Here is a 21680-nt window from a genome sequence, read left to right as displayed (position 1 = left end):
GATGCATGATGGGTAGGCGGTGCCCTGTCGGTAGTCCCGAGGCGGGGCTAATGCGCATGCGAATTGGTGCTGTTTGCGCGTGCGCGTTTGCCGGCCTCGGGTCGGCTCTGTCTAGCGTAGCGGTCGGTGGCGGCGGGATGTGGTACGAGATTCTGCCCGGCGCGGCCATCATGGGCCTGTGCCTGACCATCCCCGGCGTGTCCCTCATCCACATCCACAGATACCTGAACGGGGGCAAGGTCAGGCCGGGCCGGAGCCAGGCGGGGCTGGGGGCTGGGCCGGCTCCGGACGGAAAGCGGGGGGGGAGGCGGAGATGTGACGGGTGACTCGGGGGAGGGGACCTGGGGCGGGATATGGCGAGTGACGCGGGGGGGGAGAATAGCGGGCGCCGGGGGGGAGGCGGGGTGACAGGACGGACCCCTTGCCCCGTGCTTGTGCTGAATGAGCCGCTCCCTTTCTCCCGCCCCGGGAACCACTTGAGGCCTTGTCTGAGCCCAGGCTCGCTGTCCAGGCCAGGCGGCGCCCTCCTGCTCCCCTCTCCGCCCCGTGTCCAAGCCCCGTTCTCCCAGCGTGGTGACACCTTGCTCTCTGTGTGCAGGAAAAGAGAGTCGCTCGCCAACCCTACCAGTGGTACCTGATGGAAAGAGACAGGCGACTGTCGGGGGTTAATGAATATTATCGGTCCAAGGTAAATTCCTTCCGGCGTAGAGCGGAGCAGAGCTATAAATACAAGGCAGCTGGACTCTGCAAAATCCAAACGCCTCAAAAGTCAACCAGCCAGGAGTTGAAAAGGACAGTTGTAGCCCTCTGCATTGAGCACTAGCTGTTGTTTGAGCTGAGTTAGACCCTTGGCTGGGCTCTGCTCTCTGTTACTGTAACTGAGGGTAGAACTTAGCCTGCTAACTGGTGCAGACAACAAGTGCTTATTTTTAATGCGTTGTCTTACATCTAATCAATCGACTGGCTTGCTTTGATTGGTTCAAATCTGGATGCAATCTTCTTTGCAAACCCCAAGCCTGACTCTTTTAGCATTAGTGTCTTTTCATTCTCACTTGATATCTTCAATGAAGCCTTGCTACTGCTAGTACTTAAAGGTGACATGCAAAGGGCTTTTTTAAGTGCCTGTATTTGTTGCTTTATAAAATACAAGGAAAGTCTGTAATATTTTATTAGAAATGGCCTGGTCTGTTTTTTCTAGGGGTCTCTGGGATGTTTCTAAGCATATGTATTATGAGCTGTCACATTAGTAGAAGAGGTTGGAATGTTTAATTTGTTATGTCCTTCCTCCAAGCCTATTTAGTCATTAAAGTGAGAAAAGTGTTAACAAACACAAATTTTAAACAGTGACAAAATTCTTTTCCCTCTGAATTGCCCAACTTTTCACTCTACACTAAAATGATGTAATTTCACTGATTCTGCAGTTAGCATAGAGTGTTCCTGAGCAGACAAGACTTAAATGTCTAATGTAAAGAACATTCCTTTGAAAAACCTTTTCAGATCATCTTTAGTCATAATACATAGGGATGGTATAATTTGCACAAGGTAGCCTTGATGAATTGGGTCTCTTCCCTTTGTAACTTCTGTGATGCTATCACTACAGTTTTCCTAGTGCAACCACCCCACCCTTAATGGTGCTTTAGTAATTCTTTCCCCCCATTTTTTAAAAATATTGCATGCTTTTTGGAAGATGCTAACTTAAACAGAGCTGTGAGATTGGTGTAAATTCTGTATGGATAGTTAAGTGTGTTTCACTTTTTATTTTTCAGGGATTGGAGAATGTTGACTAAGAAGCAACTCATTGAGTGAAGAGTCCTAGTTCTTGTACAAAGCAGTTTAGCTCCAGTAAACATGCATGTATATTTGATGCAATGTGTTATACGTTGCACATAAACCTGGAAAATAAAGTAGGTTTCTGCACTTGTTTTATTGGTATAAACTTTACAAGGTGTATATTGAAAATAATACAGCCAGCCATAAACATTCTGTAGTCAAACGTACAAAAAGGAATACACAACAGAGATAGGTAATTATCCTAAAAGCATAGATGTGCTTCCAGCTAAGAAACATGCAACAAAATTTAGTGGCGTCTGAGGGAGAGTTAAATCTATTTTATTTATATACCTGCATAACTATCTGCAGATACACTAAGAGATTACTAAGCTGCTGTAAATAGCAAAAATAACCATTTATTGAGGTTGTGTCCCCCCTCATGAAATTGACATGCAATGAGTAATGCTGAGCCTTAATTTCTTCATTTGCAAAGCTGTTAAAAGCATCAATTTCTGCTGTCACATCAATTGTAGGATACCCTTCTCAGAAAAGAGAGGTTGCAAACAATAGCAGTAATAAAGTCATTTCTTAAGAAGCCGGTCATTTCTTTAAGAAATTACTTTTGGAGTGTACCACTACGATTAATGTACCATTAGTGAATACACTGCCATTGTCTGTTAATTCTGAAAGATGTTTTGTACTATTGATGTATAGTGAAAAGGTCTATAGATATTGTAGAGAGATCCTGATATGTACCATTCCTTGTACAAATCAAAGGTGTTTGATCTTATATAAGTTCTAATTTAGAATGCAGTTGAAGTCATGGCGTTCATTTTGTTTCTCAGATCAGTTCTAGCTGCTCTGAGATTTCACTATGGCTTTGTACTACTCAACTTTAACCTTAGTCCTAGTGTACATACAGATCATGTAATATTAAAATGGCATTGGTTAGGGGTGAGAGGGTAATACCCAGAGAGAGAACATTATTATACTTGTATAACGTGCCTGTAGGGAGTTAGCTGTACCAGTATAATTATGCACCAGAGGGTTGTATTACTTAAACTATATTGATGTAGTTTAAAAACAGTATAACATCTGTAGACAAAGGCCTTAGGCGTCCAGCATCCACTTCATGGCAGAAGCAAATGCAGTGATTGTATACAGAGTCTGTATTTGTTCCTTAGCTATTATATAGATCCTCAAACTCCAATACTTCCTGCTTTTGCCTGGCTACTTATATTACGTGGAAAGACATCATTGTCACAATAACAACTGTCCATGTAAACTTCTCAGCACCACATGTAGCTTTAGAATCTGTAGTTTGGAAAACAAAATGAATTATCTTTTCATTACACAGGTGAGGCAACATTGATACTAGCGTGGTCCTCTGTTTTCCCCCCCTTTTTTCCCTGTAGTTAAAACAGGGTTAAGCAATGAGTGGTTGCCACTTGTTCATTTCCTGTTCACAATCAGTAGCAGTACCTAGTAATCACTGTCGTTTTTCAGACAACCAACATCTATGGATTAACAAAGTCTAAGCACAGTTGATTGTGGAAGCGATGAACAGGGCATTAATTAACTTCTAAAACTTTTTGAACTACTTTGTATTTATGGCATGTTTTATACAACGATTGATATGTATGCATTGTACCTAGACTAGATGGAAAAAATAACACAGAGGTTGTATGACATGCCCCAGCTCCCACAGTAAATCAGTTGCAAAATGGAGCACAGTGAGACAAGTGCCTAGTTTCCTGCTCTAGCCATTGTATACTGCTACCCTGATGTGTTGAAGCATTAATAACCGGATTATTAATCTGACAACCATATACAATGACTTGCTCCCTCTCCTTCCTCACTCCTTGTCTGTTCTGTGTAGTTGCAGGTTTTCAAAGGGTGTACAGTTGCCTTGTGTCCTTGCTGCTAACTAGAGACATTTTGTGTCTTGCTTTTGAATATCTTTCTGACTGATAGAGCCAATCCTATCATTTATTATGTTGGTTTTAAAATATAATGCTCCTGTCTCAGGGAAGTCTTTCCATGAGTCAGACGAGAACAGATTAACTACATTTCAAAAGTGTTCTTGCTGTTAAACCAAGCAGCTACAGAATAAATGAATACCAGTAAAGAGAGCTGATTTCTGGATGACACACACTTAATATAAAATTTGTGTCAAAGAACTTCAACTAGATAGTGCTTTTCTGGTGAATTACCTAGGCTTGATGCTTAGCTAACTCAGGGGGATAGTTCCAAATCCCCTTCACTCTAAGCATTTGAATTAAGTATGATTTGTGGTTTCAGAACTTGTCTTTTCTATTTAAAATGAGACCTCATACTGTCCCTCAAACTCTTATGCAATTTCCCTATACAATCAGCATTTAAGACTTGCAGGGACCCTTAGATCATCTAGTGTAACCTCCTGTATATTGCAGGCTACCACCATCACCCAAGCATCTGCATGCAGGGGCAGATACTTAAGCGAAACAGTACTAATGACTTAAGACAAGAACAACACTTAACGGCACACTAAAGCCCTGCAACAATGATCCTTAAGCAAGCTGCTGTGACCATTAAAATAATGGCCTTTAAATTGTTCTTCCATATGAGCAAGCAGATATAAAATGAGCTTTTGTTTTTGCATTGAGGAGGAGGTGACAGTATCTTACTTCCTTTTATTATTTACTCAATAACTCCAAGCACATTACAAAGGTTAAGGAATTAAACGCCAGTATCTCTGTGAGGGGGGCATTGCCAATCCTTGTTTTACTGGTGGTGAAACTGAGGTACAGTTTACATTCATTATCCATGATCATATGCTGAGTCAACAACAGAATTTAGGAGGCCTGACTTCCACTCCCTGCCTCTCATGTGTCATAAGTAGTCATGTAATTAACAGCATTGGAGCACCTTTAGCAGACATTTGTTCCTGCATAGTTTGGATCAGTACTGCTAGGCTGTATTACTGAACAGGTTTTGAGACTAGCATGCTATATGCTGGGGTGGCCAGATTTACTGAGCTTCTGAGCCACATACAACAATCTTCAGAAGTTCAAGAGCCAAGGCACACCTGCCAGGGTTCAGGGCCTCAGCCCCATGGGAGGTGCTTGCCAGGGCTTGGGGCTTCAGCCCAGGTGGCTGAACCCTGAGCTTCCACAAGTGCACCCTGAGACCCAGATTTGAGCAACTGCAGATATTAAGTCTTCATATAGTTAACACTGGAAAAAAAATGAGCCACTATCTCTTTCATAGGCTGTGCAACAGCATGCATGGCAACCTTTACAGTAGGGTTACACTGGTATGCATCATTTGGCCCTCAACGTAGCTAAAGGTTTTCTGATTAGCTAAGTTGAGAGGAAGATACTTATTCCCTAGCAGAACCAGAAATAAAACCAGCTCTTTACCCTTCTGATGACTTGGATATTTGCATACACAAATTCCTGTTGGTGCAAGTTACTCTTCTACCCCTTTCCAGATGGAGGAGAGAGTCAGCTCTTAGAGTAACTAGTCTATTTTTTTCTTCTTCTTCTCCCATTAGCTTAGTAGCAGTGGCTGACAGTTTACTCCATAACATGAGTCATAGCTTCATAGGAGATCTGGTATACTTCATTTAGTTCTGTGCACCGTGTTAGCAGAAATACATTGTCAGACTGGAAGGAGCTCAGAGAAGAGCAACAAAGATTATTAGGGGGCTGGAATGAATGAGTTAGGAGGAGAAACTAAGAGCTACCCATGTGAATTCCAGCTTAGTGAACTAAATTGATCACTTGTATGGTGAAGAAAAATAATTTCAAAGCAGACTGCACGCAGACTAGCACTCTGCATTTCTCATACAGCAGTGGCTTTTCTCTTGGTGCATCTTTAACTGCTATTTGCATTAATGGCAGTTAGCTACACAATCTGCTGCCTTCCATTGGAATGATAAATTCACTAATTACTCACCTCTCCAGATCACTTTGGATTTGACACCAAGCCAATAAATTTCACGAGACTGTGCTACCGCTGCCCTGTTCAAAAGGAAAAGGAGCAGTGTAACGGCGTTATAAAATGGGAAGAATTCCCCCTCCCACCCTACAAGGATATGCCAGTGACCCGTTGTAGCCCTTCTGTGATGGCATTGCTGCTTTGCTCATAAATTTGTTAGCAAATGGTAATGTAAGCCTAACCTTATGGAAAAGTGAATCCACCCTTTCTCGCACACAGAAAAGTGAGCAGCGGCTGTATTTCAGATGGCTTCCCAACTGAAGATCCTTCTCCTCCCAGAAAGGATCAAAATACTATTCCTGCAGTAGAGCAACATTCTTCTGCTTTAATATCATTTGTCATCCTAATAGTGTGAATCAGCGCTCATTAGTTATGTGCAGCTTTCACATGTCTGGGGAGACCCTGCTGCTGATTGAGCCCCTAATGTATTAGGTGCATCTGAAAATTTCACCCATAAGTGGCTTAGGAGCACAAGACCCTGAAAGTCAATGGGGCTTATGCTCTGGAATCATTCAGGTGCTTTTGAAAATCCTGCCCTATATTAAACAACTGAACCTTTTCTGACTGTATTAATGTATAGGTAGAGAAAAGAGAAGAAAACATGTTTGAGATGTCCCTGGTGGGGGGAGGGGATTTCATTGAAAAGGGAACTCTCTCATGAAGTTGCTTACATGAATGTAATAACGGCAGGGCAACCAGAGGTTGGAGGCAGCCAGGTATAAGTGGTCAGGCTTGTTTTGAACTTGGTGTTAGAATGCGTAATCGCACCTTTCGGGTTTCCAGAGCACTGCAAAGAAAAGAATATCAATCCATGCATTGTTTAGTTACAATGAAAAGCGTACCTGTCACACATATCCCCAAACTGTGGAGAGCGCTCCCCTGGGGTGATACAGAGGGAACATTGGGGAGGGGTGTGCAGTGGGCCCTGGGACCAGCCCCCATTGGGGGTGGGGAGGGAACACCACCCAGCCCCATTCTGCCCCCAGCTCCGGTCCCAGCACTGCCCCCTGCCGAGGCCATGGCTTTGACTCCTGGCTGTGGCTCCTGCTTCCAGCCCCACGGGACAGATTGCATTACAGGTGAGGTGAGTTACAACAGAAAAAGGTTGGGAACCACTGCACTAGGTGCATGTACAATCAATTTGTAAACAAACAAAAAAAATCCCGTTTCCTTAGCAACGATAACATCCCCCTCTCCTCACCCAAAGCCTGGGTAATAGACATCCCATGCAACATGCCCTGATCAATCCAAATGCTCCCACCCTGCTCCAGCTCCACTGAAGTCACAGGACTCAAGCACTGGCCCCTCCATCCCCCATTCTGAGGTATCCAGAGAGCTGTGATATGAACAGAGAGCAGCGGAGAAGGAAATCCAAGCCCTGCAAACCTGTGGATTCTGCCCCGCTACATAGAGGGAACCCCTTTGGTGCCCTTCCAAGCCATGGCAGCACAGCTGGGTTGTATTGGCTGAAGGTCCTTGGTTGCACTCAGCTGCAGCGAGCACTGGGAGAGTTATTGGTTACTCAGGTTGCATTACATCTGTGTGTAGTCTACAACTCACAGTGTGTATGTGGGAGAGGGAGGCAAAGCATGCTGCTTTCCTGGGCATCCAGCTTGGCTGCTCCACCACTGAGATCCCAGGACAGCTCATTGTGTCTCTTGTTTCCCAGCTGCTTTTGCTGTTGTTTCACTCGCTACATTTAATTTCACAGTATTTATTAAGCCACGATGCCCCATAAGGATAGAAATGAGAAGCTCCCAGCTTACCTGTAGGAGCTTAGTGTTATTGGCAGGATTCTGCCAAGTGCCAAGGGCAGCAGTGGAGCCAAAGGTGCGAGCTTCCAGCAACAGACCTCTGTATCCCGGCCCTACAACCTGAACTGGAAGATAGTATATGCATCTAGCACATGTTAATCACACATAGCTGGGGCTGGCTTCTCAAACGATCAGTACCATTAATAACTCCAAAGATACACCAGATATCTTTGCACATCAGCTGTGTCTGCAAAAATAGCCCAATGATTAGTGTGCCAGCCTGGGACTTAGGAGACACTGGCTCAATTCCTTCTTTGCCACTGACTTCTTGTGGCACCCTGGGCTGGTCACTTAGTCTATCCGTGCCTTGATTTCCTCATCTGCGAAACAGGATGATAGTAGCTCCCTGTCTCAAAGGGGTCTGCAAACTGGGGCAATATAAGTACCACAGAGACCAACTGAGAAAAAGGCTGTAGATAAAATTCTGCCCTTGGGTAGCTGGGTGCAGCTCCCATTGAGATTATAAACAGGATTAGGGACAAGGAGCAAGTTTTCCTCTTTAGCTTGTTCTTGCAGCTCCTAAATGCTGCTCCTGGGGCTTCTGAGCAGGCACCTAAGGCTTCCTCCTCCTTTCCTGGCCTTGAACAGCAGCACATTCCACCTCCAGGAGGCAGCCAGGGTGTACAAGGAGACAGGACCTGAATACATCAGGCAGTGATAGTCACTCCTCAAGAAAAGATACATTAGAATTGGAAACAGTGCAGAGAAAGGCCATGAAAATCATTCAAGGTATGGAACAGCTTCCAGATGAGGAGCAACTTAAAGGACTGGGACTGTTCAGCTTAGAAAAGAGACGACAAAGGAGAACTGGGGGGATACGATAGAGATCTATAAAATCATGACTGGTGTGGAGAAAGTGAATTGAGAAGTGTTATTTACCCCTTCACATGACACAAGACCCAGGGGTCATGCCGTGAAATTAACAAGCAGCAGATTTAAAACAAACCAAGACAAGTATTTCTTCACACAACACACAGTCAACCTGTGTCACTCGTTGCCTGGGAATATTGTGAAGGCTGAAAGTATAACTGGGTTCAGAAAAGAATTAGATAAATTCCTGCAGGATAGGTCTATCAATGGCTATTACCCAAGATGGTCAGGGACGCTATTGCATGCTTTGGGTGTCCCTAAACCTCTGACTACTAGAAGCTGGGACTGAATGAAACTGGATGTATCATTCAAAATTGTCCTGTTCTGTTCATGTCCTCTGACACATCTGGCACTAGCCACATACTGGCTTAGGTGGACTATTGGCCTGACCCAATATGGCCATTCTTATGTTCTAGGATCAAGGGTTACAAAGAACCAGAAGAGGAATGGACTGGGAGAGAAGTGAAGAGAGGGAGTCTGAGCCCTTGGAAAAGGAGGGGAGAGAGGGTCAGATGGTAGCCATAGAGAGAGGTGAAGAAGAAAGACATCAGAGACATATTGAGACTGAAAGGAAATAAAGAAGACACCACACCATATGCTAAGCAAGTAACCAGGCATGAGTCAACAGGGGGAAGGATGGTCTTGTTACTAGTATACAGAACAGGGAGTCAGGCCTCCCAGCTTTCATACTCAACTCTGACACTGACTATGGGACGTAGGAAAGTCACATCTCTTCTCTAGCCTCAGTTACACATCTGACCACCAACTCACCTCACGTGGGTCACCAAAGAGCTAGCAGATGTTAATTTCTGCTTCCAGCCTTCCTTGGTACAGAAACAAATCACTGAACTATCGGTGATAGCTCTGCACCAGTGAAAAATTCCCTTAGCATCTGGTGCCTGTTAAAATCACCCACTGATTTCCTGGCATTGGCCCAATCCTGCCAAATGCTGGATTCATCCTATGAGGGGCAAACCTTTGTCTGATTCATCCCTAGATTATCAGCGTCACTTAACAGAATGCAGCCATATCATAATTATTTGCTTGGCATATAGATCTGGCAGACTTTAAAATAACTTGCATAGTATTTGTAATGTCAGCTTCTCATCTCTATGTAGCTCTCAGTTTGTTTCTCCTGATCCTTTCCTGCTGATCTGCTCTCAGTTGTTTTAATTCATTTAACTAAACAGAAGTTTACTAAACACATTTTAGGGAGAAAACATGGTGAAAAAGAGACGCTCACTAATAATACTGATCCGTTTACACAGAAAGCATGCCAAATGCAAACAGCTATGAAGAAATCATGGATTTTAAGTGAATCTTACCCATCCAGTTAAGAAGTTGGAACTTAATTACCATTAATCGGCTGCCTGTTCACGAAGGAAGATGCATCCACCTGGATCTCATAGGGGGCTGGACTTGCCTGGGGCTGGACCCCCGTATGCACAGGCATCATATTCTCACAGGCTGATGCTGGGGCTCCTGTTGGAAAAGCAACACAGAGAGAAATAATGCTCCAAAAGATGATGTAGCCAAGGAGAAGTGAAGGACTCCAGTGAGCCATGACTAGCGGAGAAGAGGTTGCCTCTCCTTTGAATCAACAATAAATCCTCTCTGACTGAGACAGAGGAAAGACGAGCAGGGCTCTGCTAAGTCACTTACCCTCAACCAATTAATTTTCTAGCTTGGGTTTTGAATGCTTTTTGCGCACAGGGCCTCTGAATGAGGGCTGTGTTCAGTGGTTTCTAGCTATTAGCTATCTGCATAAGGGATCTTTCAGAATAACAAAGGGTATTTTGCTTTCATTTCCCTCCTTACAACCCACTTCTTCCTCCTGCTTCCCTATGTTAATTGCGTTGCCAATGGGTCTCCAACCCTCCCTGTGCTGAGGTTGTTCCTGGTTTTCTATTGGTCTGAGTTATACTGTAAGCAGCTCAGGGCAGGAGCCTGGTCCTTCAAGTGTTGTGTAAAGACCAAGACTCATGATGCTGTAGGGATAAATAACAAGGTGAGCTTCCTGCTTTTTGCTGGAGATGGGTCTGAACCAAACTTCTAGATCTGAGCTCCTGAATCCAAGTTTCACACAGTTGGCCCCTCTCTATATAGTTAGCATTAGTTGGGAAAGGAGGACAGTTCCCCTATTAGTTCTGCTGCTCTGTAGGAAAGCAAATAAAAAACATAACCCATCCATCTCTGCTGCCTTTGTCCGCCCTACCCACTCCCCATTCATGCATTCAGGACTGCTGGGCTCTCCGACTAACCCCCATGTCGCTCCTCCACTTCTTAGGTATTTTTCTGTAAAATGTCACTGAGCAGCTATCAGATTGTAGTAATTTTTGGCCACTACCAGCCTGGACTGTAAACAAATCTGTTCTAGGGATTAAAGACTCTATATCCTCATTATCAATCCCCTGAGCATCCATTCCCTACATTCTGTGTCCTAACAGCTCGCTTTTTGGCATTAATCTTTCATGAGTAAGTGATGCCAGAATGAACCCGTGGCCTGGAGATCTGAAGGGTCCATGACTTTCTCTTTACATAATCACAGTGAAATTACCTACAAATTCACTGATCACAATCTACACCTTTAGAAGTGACATTTTTCACTGAATTGCTATTACTCTGGTTAGACTCACTTACCGAAACAAAATTGCTTTCCAGCCAAATAGGAGTTAGTACTAGAAAAATGCAAGGGAGCTGCTGAAGATGTGGGAGTCAGAATTCCTGAACATTATCCTAAGAAAGATTAAAGAGCTTATCAACTTTCCCTTCAAAGCCTCTGCTTATATGGCAAATGCCAAGGCTGGCCAGGTGCTCTCTGTACTGTGACAAGAACAAATGGGCATTTGTTCACATTGCTGGTGAGAAATTTACAGCAGCCTTCACAAGGCTAAGAGAGGAGCGATTAAAGAGCCACAAAAAGGGAAGGGAGTTTGTTGTAGGCAGAGGCAAGCAGGGAAGGAAAGAGAAAAACAGCCCTGACCCTTTTGTGGGGCATCAAGAATGCAAAACAGGAAACAAAAGCCATTAAATAACAGAAGATTCGATCTACTCTGCTCACACTGGGGGTGGAGCCAGCGTGAGAGAAGAATCAGGCCCTCCCTAGATACATTCTTCCTGAAGGGAAGGGCCAGATTTTCTGAAATGCTAACACTTCAAGACCCCACTGAAGTCAACGGTAGCTAAGGGTGCTTAGCACTTCTGAAAATCAGGTATTTTATGGTTAACATATGCATGCTGGGAAGCTGCCTTGCCCTCTGATATTATAATGACTCTATTTCATCTAACTGATGGCTTGGTAATATAACTGCTTCAAAATTCGGTTTCATGCAGCTTTTTAACAAAAATGAAATAAAAGTACACGTACTGAAGTAAATGGAACTCCCCTGATCCACTGCAGTATTAAAGAGAACTTTGGCCCAAATTAGACCCAACATTTAGATCTGCATTTCCCACATTTGGAGGGGCTCTGATTGGACCCATCTCTTTTCTGTGTTTTAAAATATTGTTTGTGTTGCTAAGCACTGAGACCCCAATACTTTTCTAAGGACACCCTGAGCGGTAGCTAGGACACGGTGTTCTAGGTTAGCTGACATGGAGGGTAACTCAGGTCCTGTGGCTTCTTTTTCAGTCCATGACCAACTCATCACGCTTCCTGCCTCAGCCTATCTTTTGAAAGATGGAGACAGCTTGGGAATCAATTAAACACAAAACCCAAAGATCCTGTCACAAGCCGGTCAGTTACAACACTTGAGGGGGAGTGGAAAGGGAGGAGATAGGACAGATGATGAAAAAAGGGACTGTGTGTGTGAAGATCAGGGAGAGAAAACTGAGTAAGAGGGCACAAGGGAGAGAAAGAAAGGATGCCAAGTCCCCTGCTGCTGCTGATGTGAAGCTCCTCGCCATCCCAGCTAAACTGTGCAGCTGGTGAAAGGCTGGAGAGGGCCATTTTGGGTCCGATCACCCTTAGTCTTCCAGAAAATCAACATGCCAGTGTTTGGGACCCATAGACTTCCCTCCAACCCCCACCACAGGCACTGGGACTTTAGATGCTAGGAGATGGAGTGAAAAGAAATAGATAACAGGGTGAATTTCTCTGCTTGGACCATGCCTGTCACCCGGTTCCCTTGCACCCAGCACATTGGTGCTGCTCTGCTTTGCACTGGGAGAGAGACACTTCCACTCAGGTAGTGGTCTGCCCCCGAGTGCTTGCAAAGCTCCTTTTAGTTCCCTATCACAGACCTGATCCAGCGCCCTCCGTTGGCCACTCACGAGATTTCTGAGAGATTAATTCAAGCCTTTTGAAACCCCTGCTGTTGTCAGCTTCCCGGGGGTGGGGGGCCGGCAGCTCAGTTGGCTGTAGCACATTTCCTGGGCACCAACTCTTACAGTTACCCCTTCATAGAAATGGAGACCCTCAGCCCATCTGCCTCATGCCCCCACCTCCATCGCTGACCCCCTCGATACCTCAGTAATTTAAACACACCATCTCCCAGAAGCCCACTGAAGGTGCAAGATTTCTGGGTTACACACACAGTCACTTTGCACAGGGCTCTACACTGCAGTTGCTCTTGACTTAATCACAAGAGATATATACAGAGCCACACAAAAATAATAAAAACCTACATGCTCTTCCCCTCACTGTAGTTCAGCCTTCCCTTGGGACTCCTTGGAGAACCATCTGTGTTCAGGTTGGCAGGGTTCCCTCTACCTCACCCAGCACCTACAGAAGCTTCCCTTACCTTAAATAGGAGAAAGAAGGCTGGAAAGAGAATGACTGCACGCAAACAGCAGCTTTGGCCCTTTATATTCTTCCAGCCCCTTCAGAGGTAACTCCCTGGTCAGCCTTAACAGGTGACCACAGAGTCCTACCAGGATTTCATTGTTAGGCAACTTCTCTCCAACAAACTAGATCTCCTGGCTGGGAGCCAGTCTTTGGTCTAGAGCTATTACATTTCAATGGTCAAGCATTGAAGTTAACAATCCTCTTTTGCCAGCCACCTTTGGAATTCTAATTCAAGTGGGAGACAGAGATGGCCAACTGTTGCATGTTTAAAATGGGAGTTTGCAGCTTGGTAAAGACACATACAGAGAGGTCATAATCTCACATCATTCATAAATTGGACAGGCAGCTTCCCCAGATCAACAGAGCCTACCTGAGAGGGCAGATTTGGAACTAGTGCCCAGACTCTGCCCAGACCCATGAAGCATGTGGGATCCAAAGGCTGGGTCCAACACAGCAGCTCAGTAACTGTTCACATGGGGGAACCCAGCCACATTCCATGGATAAGGTTGCCACCTCTGAAGTTAAAAAAAAAATGCAGGGGTAGGAGGGACTTCTGGGATTATCCTGAGCCCATAAACCTGAGAGCTGGCAGGGTGTACTGAGCACTTGTACAGATTTTCCAGAACAGACAGCTACCTCTAAAAAAATAACATAAAATAAAATAAAAAGGATGATCATGGGAATAGCAGGACAGGTGGCAATGCTATCCATGGGCAATATTCTCACTTGGTCCTGGTGGGGCTCTTTATAATGAAAATCCACTGACAGGACTCTTCTCACCTTATGGAGCATGACTTGATGGAGAACTGGAAGATATTCCCTCTCTGATGATTACCATGGATATACTACAGCATATGTCTGGAGAGCAGGGTGGACAAGGTCTGCCTCTTGCCAGACAGACAGTAAGTTTTTCTGGGTTGTCCATCACAAGCCCTATCCCCCTCTTTGGTTCTGGTGTGATCTATCCCTGCAGCTCTTGGGCAGTTCTGCAGCATGTGTCAACACAGCACCTTCCACTTAGTTCCATTTGTTCCTGCTTCCCTCTTTCTTGCTCCCAACACTTGTCTTTTCAGAATCTCTCTACCTCTTTCTGTGAAGGAGTCACTGCTCTGGCAGTCCCCCTGCCCAGTGTTTTGAAGAGGCTGGAATTCTCTTCATTGGTGACTCAGAAAAAATCACTATGCACTCAAGCTTCACTGGCTGGGGTCTGGCCTGAATCTTGGTTCAGGGTCTTTGGCCTCCTCCAGAAGGCTACCTAGCATCAAGCTTTGAGAAGTCAGGGTCATCCATCTTGCCTTTTAATACAAGGAGCTCTAAAGCGAATTAGACGATGTCATGGTAAAGCTGCTTAACTTCAATGGGCCTCTTGTTTATGCTACAGCTTCTGCTGTTGCTACTGCTCGTGGGGGAATTACAGGTCTAATTTTTGCAGCCTTAGTAGAACTACTAGTCTGTTAGAATGGATCAAGTTCTGCAGTTCAGCTGGGACCCTTAAATCCAATTTCCTACTAAAGACCACAGATGGGGCTGTTACATTCCTGAACAATCTACACAAAGAAACAGGGATTAGTGCAAAGTATTGGGCACAGCCCTGTGTGACTGAATGAGGGGCAGGAGGCAAGACACCATTTAAGAACACAGAGGCAGACAGTGCTAATGCTCAAAACAGGGTTTCATTGACTGTTCTCTGGTATTTAGCTTTTATTTAATTTTCTTGTCTCCCAGAAGCAAGCTAAGCACCGGTGGGTCCCTCTTACTTCTTACTCACAACTACAAGGAACAGTCTCTAGTGTACCTGCTGGACTGGCTCGTGGACTATGCAATCTACAGGGCATGGTCTCTAGGTTTCCACATTCTTCCGTTGCTGAGCTATTCTTCCTGTCTTCTCACATCCCTGCCTACTCCCACACTGCTTTAGGGGCACCCTGCTTTCTCTGTGCCTCTGGCATGTTTAATCGTAATAACAACAGCCTTTCCATAACATCTGGTGTCACAAACATCAATCTATACACCCTGCAACATCCTGTGCAACAGGTATTGTTGTTATCCTCAGAGGAGCTGGGGCCGAGATACACAAAGGGGTTAGGGTCACGTTTTCAGAAGTGGCCTCTAATTTGGGTGCCCACTTCGTTGCTGCCAACCCCAAGAGTTACAAAATCTGAGTCAGTCCCCCCCTCAGAATCATGAGTTGTTTTTTTTTTGTTTTTTTTTACAAATCTATTGTGGATTTTAGCTTCTCTTTTGATGTTGAACCCTTTTCCTTTCCCAGGCACATGTACCAATTAGCATGGCCAACTCTCCCAGACGTAGTGAATGAGGTGAGTCTCACCCTCGCTGCAGGAGCTCTGCTTGCTGCCTAATTGATTGACGGAACTTCCAGCTTCTCCCCAACCCCACAATTCTAATTAGTGAACTCTGGCTTTCTCCAGCCCCACACTCCCCAGCAAGCAATTCTGCTCCCTCAACTCCAAGTCAACACTGACCCCCAGCCTCACTGCTGTTCCCCCAGGGGTTCTTCATTCCTGTTACCCCCTTCCCACACCTGGTATCTCTGGGATGGAGGGGGGAAGCAGACTGACCCATTTTTCACAGGAGAGGAGGGATTAGAGCCACATGGTACTGCTGGGCTCCACCTGCTCCCTCTTCCAGGAGGGCAAGTGGAGAAGGCAGCCAATCAAAGAGGGTTTTCCCCAGGTGGAGGGGACAGGAGAGCTGAAATTTGTGAGAGGGCTGCAGCTTCTCGTGTCATCATTGGCTCCAGCCCCAGACAAACTGCATCATTGACAAGGAACTAGCACGTTGGCAACACTAGTTTAGACATCAAGAGCCAGATCCACCAAGATATTCGGGCACCAAATCTTATTGATTTTAATGCCTAAATGCCTTTGAGGATCTGGGTCCAAGAGGCTGATCTTCAGAGTGCTGAGAACCTGTAGCTCCCATAGATTCCAAGTGGGGGTAAGACAGAGTTTGCTCCATGGACCTCCAGTCTAAGGGCCTGATCCCACTCAGTGGGAGCAGAGCAGGGACCCTCTTGCCACTGTCAATATCTGCACAGCCATGATGCCGGTGCTGAATGGCTAAACTTTAAGCAATTATTTTTCTTGCTTTAAAACACAATGGAATGCCTGTACATAGACTCTGTTTTTCTATTGGCTGGCACCAGTGTTGCCTGGGTGATGGCTGTGTGCAAACACTCTTTTAAGGAACCCAGAGAGCCAGCTGCTTAATGAACCCTGGGAATCTGCAGGCTACAGGGGATAGAGCAGATCCCAGCACTAAGGAAAAAACCTGTAAAGTGCATTCAGACAGGTAGGCATGAGAGCAGTTCCATTGTCTCCCCCTTGGACCTGAAGAGTTCAGTGCCACATCTGAGGCTCTGACCTGATGCCCCAGGAATATCACCACTCTTGTCAGTGGGACGTGCCAGCTAAATCCCTGAACTTCCCTCTGCATATTACTGCAGTAAAGAGCTCAGTCCAATGCAGTAAACCTACCTGGCTACCTTCTAATATTGGCAGGGAGATATTTTACGACTAGACTTTGGTGTGGGTATATACAGGAAATGAGAGGTCAGGGGCTATTAGGGTGACCAGGCAGCAAGTGTGAAAAATTGGGAAGGGGGTGGGGGGTAATAGGAACCTATATAAGAAAAAGACCCAAAAATTGGGACTGTCCCTATAAAAATCAGGACATCTGGTCACCCTAGGGGCTATAAGGGAATTGACCAATTAAAGCAGCTGCTGTTTTGCTATCTCTTTCCAGATCAGCTGAAGGTCTGTTGTGGGTAGATTAGGTGAGAAAGCCAAGCTTTACCCAAGTTTCATGTATTGACTTTCTCTTAGTGAACTTGTCAATTTCTATCTCTAAAGCTGATGATAATGGATGTGGGAGATGATGGTGCCATCAAGGAAAAAGCGCACATTTTAATTGAGGATGTAATCAGGGATGCAAAAGAGTATCTGCGAGATTTGCAAGAAAAAAAGAGAGGTATTGAAATACAGAGATGCCTGCATTCAAAGTCCTTTAATGTATCAGAGCCCCATCAGGCTGCTTAAGCAGCATGTTGTCTGTTTGCAGAAGCTGAGTACATCATCCAAAACATTCAGTGGACCTCATGCAAGGACTTTACAGTGGAGAGAGGACAGCAGCAAATTGAGGAATACATGTCAGTAAGTTACAGAGCCAGTCTTTCATTCAGTATAGCTGTAAACGCACTGAGCCAACATGGCCTGCTCCCTCTGACGTTGAAGAGCGAAGTTGTGATCCATTATTTATTGCTGGTAGTACTTACAATCTGCTTTCCAAACGGAGGGCCAGCACCCTGTGTCCAGATGTGTTAGTAGAGCAGTCTACCTTTACAGTGCCCCTTAAGTGTGTGTGTGTGTAGGGGGCAGGGGTGGGGGTGGGGGGTTGAACTTCTCCACCTAACTCTCAATGATGGCAGCCAAACACCCACTGAGATGTCACTTGAGTCATGCAGAAAGGTGCTTGGACATTTTCTGGAGCTTGGTTCTGTTCCCTGATAGCTCCAAATACTCCTTGTGTGCTTCTGAAACCCTTCTCACTATCTTCCAAACTTCACTTACATGTCCTGCCCCCAATTTGCTTCCTCAGCAGGCCCTTTAACTACCCAGTGGCACCCTGGGGTGGCTTTCCAATTGGTCGGAAGGCCCTCTCTCCTCACATGCTTGGGTGTTCTCCGTTTCCTTATTGTTCCCATCTGCAAACTCAGTGTCCTAATGGCCTTGGGATGAAACTGAAATATGTCCATGCAGTGAGATTGTCTTTGGCACCTTAGGCCCAGCACCTCAGATATTTATTTGAAATCAATGGGAGTTAGGCACCTAAACCTTTCTGAAGGCCTCAGTTTAGACTATCTAATAGCTTCTTTTTAACTGTCACCTTCGTTAGACAGCTTTACACAAATATTACATGAAAAATCCAAGAACCCAAGTAGAGCTTAAAGTACAGCTGAGGTCCTAAGGGCATATGAATACAGGAAATGCCAAAGCAGAAGACAGCACTGTTTCCTCTGGTCTAGTGGACTGCTTGCCTCCAGCAGTGACCTGTTTAAATCCCATCTCTAATGCTGATTTCTTGTGGCCTGGGACAAGTTACTTAGCGCCAGTACTTGTAAGAACCTCTAAATTTTAGGCACCCAAATTTTGAGACCGCTTGGGTCTGACTTTCAGAAACACTGAGCACCTGCAGTTCTCATTGCATCCCTCTGGAGCCGAGGGAGTTCAGCAACTCTGAAAAACCAGGCTTTTGGTATCTAACACTGCCCCCACTAAACCTGAGGCATCCAAAATTAGACACACAGTTTGAAAACTTGGACCTAAAGCTGTGTGTATTCATGTCCCCATCTGCAAAACAGGGAAAATATTACCTTGCATCACATGATGTTTATGGTTTTTAAGGTGCTTTGTATATGAAAAGTGGCACAAATTAGAAGTGCACCTAGTCAACTACTAGATCAGGGATTGGCAACTTGTCAGAGGTGCTATGCTGAGTCTTCATTTAGTCACTCTAATGTAAGGTTTCGCGTGCCAGTAATATATTTTAATGTTTTTAGAAGGTCTCTTTCTATAAGTCTATAATATATAACTAAACTATTTTTAGTTAAAATTGTAAAATTTTTAAAATGTTTAAGAAGTTTAATTTAAAATTAAATTAAAATGCAGACCACCCTCAGATTGGTGGCCAGGACCTGGGCAGTGTGAGTGCCACTGAAAATCAGCTCGTGTACCACCTTCGGCACGCATGCCATAGGTTGTCTCCCCCTGTACTGGGGGTATCCATGTTAGTCTGTATCCACAAAAACAAGGAATTGTGGGTAAAAATCCAAAAGCTTATGCCCAAATAAATCTGTTAGTCTTTAAGGTGCCACCGGACTTCTTGTTGCTCTAGTCAACTACTGTATGCACTATTGAATGAAGAAAAATCCTTCTGAACTCTACAATCAAGCTTTTTCTTAAAAGCATTAGAATAACCCAGCTACCTTTAACTTGCCTTCTGTTATTGCAAATGCTGCTCTGTGTACGTTGAATCTTCTAGGAATCTTGTTAAAACTATTTGCCCCAGTAATATGCTGCAGAAGTAAGTCCTTGAGGTGATTCTGATTAGGCAGTGTTTAAAAGTAGCATTCCCTTTTTACCATGTCCCCATAATCTTGATTTGCGTGGCAGAGTTAAACAAGAGCAACTCAATCTCTTTTTTTCCCACTTCCCTTAAGTCGTCTGTACTAGAGAGTGGAAGTCTTATAGTGTGGTGTATGTTCAGCAGACGTGGGAGTTTCATGAAAGCTGGCTTCACTGGTCAGACTACCTCCAGGAAGAAGAACTGAAGTACAGCAGGAGGTACCATTACCGGGTTCGCTGGAGCATCCCAACATGTAGGAAGCCCATTCCACGAGCAACAGCATGCATTTATTTCATCATCGAGATCTCCAAAATTAAACCACCTGTACGTATTCAAAATATTATTCAACCATCTCATTTTTCCCTTTGAAAAAGTCTCACTTTGCTTACCCTGTGGAATGAGACAGTGGTAGATTAAATTATTATAATACTGTATGTAAGATGTGGGGTCAAAATTTGTCCAAGTGAAGTTCATACCTGCACAAGTGCTTTGATCAGTACTTGATTCCTGTCAAGATTCTGTTTTGAGTCTGTCTCTCTGAAAAATGAGAAAACATCCTGTAGTGTGTGGAGACAAATATTCCAGGAAGGGACCTGAGATATGAATACTACAACCTGAGACTCTCACTAAAATGTATAGTTCTTTGGCCTTCCCTCCCCTTTGCTGCTAAAATGTAACCTTAGGACCTCAGTAGCATGCAGTCTTTCATGCATTTTACAGCGTTTGCCAATGTGCTGTAATACTATGAAGAACTATCACAAAACTAAATGTCAAAATAAACGATGTTTGCACTGAACCATCTGACTTTCTATGATGGTTTTTACTTATTCACTCAGTTGCAATTCTGTGGTTTGTCCAGTAGATCACCCACTCTGTTGTGCAACTGGGTAAAGTCGAGCTGCCTGGCTTGAGGGAGACTTAGAATTGTGTGTAAACGAGTACCTTCTGCTCTGACTTAGAATAAGATAACAGATTACATTGTTCTAGCCATGCAACCTATTTAAAGAGAGAATTGTGATGGGTAAAAATGCCTATTTTACCTGTACTCTAGTAAATGTCTGATCTCTAGCCCCACTTTCATCTATTGCAGACCTTGCCGGTTGAGGTATTCTTCATTTTGGAGTCAAATAGACTCATTCACAGGTATATTTTGTTCTGGATTTTTTTTTTTAAGCAACAAACCAGTTTAGAGGGGCCCTAGCAACTGTGCATAAAACATGGTTAATTTCAGGTATGTCCAGCTATATTCAAAATGAGTACAGATACACTCAGCTATGGTGGGGTGGGGCCTGTCAGGGAGTTGGTTCCAGCAGGTTGACACTGTCTGGCCCTGCCCTGCTAGTGGCTGCTCTAACTTACACCAGCTGAGGATATTGTGCTTTGGCCATACCCCCCACCAGGGCTGAGTGGTTGTGACATAAGTCAACTATGGTGGCTCTGTAAATGCTGGGGCTACTCCCCAGGGGGAGTTCCAGGCTGTTTCCGGCCTTCGTGGCACAATACGGGCGAAGCAGGGCTAAGAGTCTAATCCGTGATGTGTATGTGAAATGCAAGTAACAATTCACAGCCTTATACAAACTGGGAGCCCAACCCTAGCTCCACCAGCATTTGAACAAGATCTACGTAAATTTATCTTTTTATATCCCAAGCGAGTTCTCGGACAGTGCTACAACAGAGGCAGGAAAGTGATCTGGCTACAGCCGAGTTCTTAAACTCCTATCCATGCGACTCAGGGAAACCACACTAAAATCCAACCAAGCAAAGAAAAAAAAACAGCACTTGAACCACATTGAGCTAGAATAGTTCCTTATCCCAGCATGGCCATGTTCCATGGGTGTCTGTTTCCTGCCTACTAATTAGTGATGGATTTACACAGACCTGTAAAGCCTCATTCTTCCAAGGGATAGGCTTGCCCACTTCAAAGGACTGCACTGATTCCCAGATGACTGCTATCTTTGTTCTTAAACTGTTTGTTCTGTTTTTTTTTCTAGACCAGGACAGTGTCGGTTTAGAGAAAAGTGGCTCAAAGACATCATTGAAAACAAGAGGATTCTCATGGACAGCATAACTTTCTAAATAAACATTTGCATCAGATTAAATCCAATTCAAACATGCACCCTCAAGCTGTTGGCGTTGTATGGAAATAAACTGCAATAGGCTTTTTTGTTTTGTCTTTCTTTTACTAGCTCTTCTGAATTAGATCCTACAATAATGGTACCTGCGTACTATATTCTGCACACAAGTTTTTAATTAGGGTAATATTAACATTGACAGTTTAAGGACCTGATCCTGCAACTGGCTCCCCACAGATGCAT

At 44.6% G+C, this 21680-nt stretch overlaps 3 protein-coding genes across 5 annotated transcripts; 2 read left to right on the top strand and 1 right to left on the bottom strand.

The window, feature by feature from the left end:
* The first annotated feature begins 65 nt into the window (after positions 1 to 65).
* NDUFA1 (NADH:ubiquinone oxidoreductase subunit A1) lies at positions 66 to 1917 on the top strand. The gene is made up of 3 exons (XM_032767052.2): positions 66 to 239; positions 599 to 688; positions 1767 to 1917. The coding sequence occupies exons 1-3, from the start codon at positions 138 to 140 to the stop codon at positions 1785 to 1787; spliced, it is 213 nt and encodes a 70-aa protein (XP_032622943.1). The 5' UTR covers positions 66 to 137; the 3' UTR covers positions 1788 to 1917.
* Positions 1918 to 2877: 960 nt separating this feature from the next.
* Positions 2878 to 10052, bottom strand: LOC116817185 (putative defense protein 3). The gene is made up of 5 exons (XM_032767049.2): positions 9792 to 10052; positions 7518 to 7630; positions 6423 to 6538; positions 5710 to 5774; positions 2878 to 3084 (listed from the first exon to the last, which is right to left on the bottom strand). The coding sequence occupies exons 1-5, from the start codon at positions 9997 to 9999 to the stop codon at positions 3005 to 3007; spliced, it is 582 nt and encodes a 193-aa protein (XP_032622940.1). The 5' UTR covers positions 10000 to 10052; the 3' UTR covers positions 2878 to 3004.
* A 6374-nt stretch (positions 10053 to 16426) lies between these two features.
* Positions 16427 to 21527, top strand: AKAP14 (A-kinase anchoring protein 14). 3 transcript variants are annotated; one of them, XR_012656417.1, is made up of 6 exons: positions 16427 to 16533; positions 17094 to 17211; positions 17302 to 17393; positions 19460 to 19689; positions 20456 to 20508; positions 21357 to 21527. XR_012656417.1 is itself a non-coding variant. In XM_032767085.2 (6 exons), exons 2-6 carry the CDS (start codon positions 17097 to 17099, stop codon positions 21439 to 21441), a joined length of 525 nt encoding a protein of 174 aa, XP_032622976.1. In that variant the 5' UTR covers positions 16427 to 16533; positions 17094 to 17096; the 3' UTR covers positions 21442 to 21527. The 3 variants fall into 3 exon arrangements, 2 of the variants coding, with proteins under 2 accessions (XP_032622976.1, XP_032622975.1); XM_032767085.2 differs by having other exon boundaries at positions 19510 to 19689; XM_032767084.2 differs by having other exon boundaries at positions 19507 to 19689.
* Positions 21528 to 21680: the final 153 nt, after the last annotated feature.

Source organism: Chelonoidis abingdonii, chromosome 8 (assembly GCF_003597395.2).
Source record: "Chelonoidis abingdonii isolate Lonesome George chromosome 8, CheloAbing_2.0, whole genome shotgun sequence".
Taxonomy (NCBI): Eukaryota; Metazoa; Chordata; order Testudines; family Testudinidae; genus Chelonoidis; species Chelonoidis abingdonii.
This window is presented reverse-complemented; position numbering and strand designations above follow the sequence as displayed.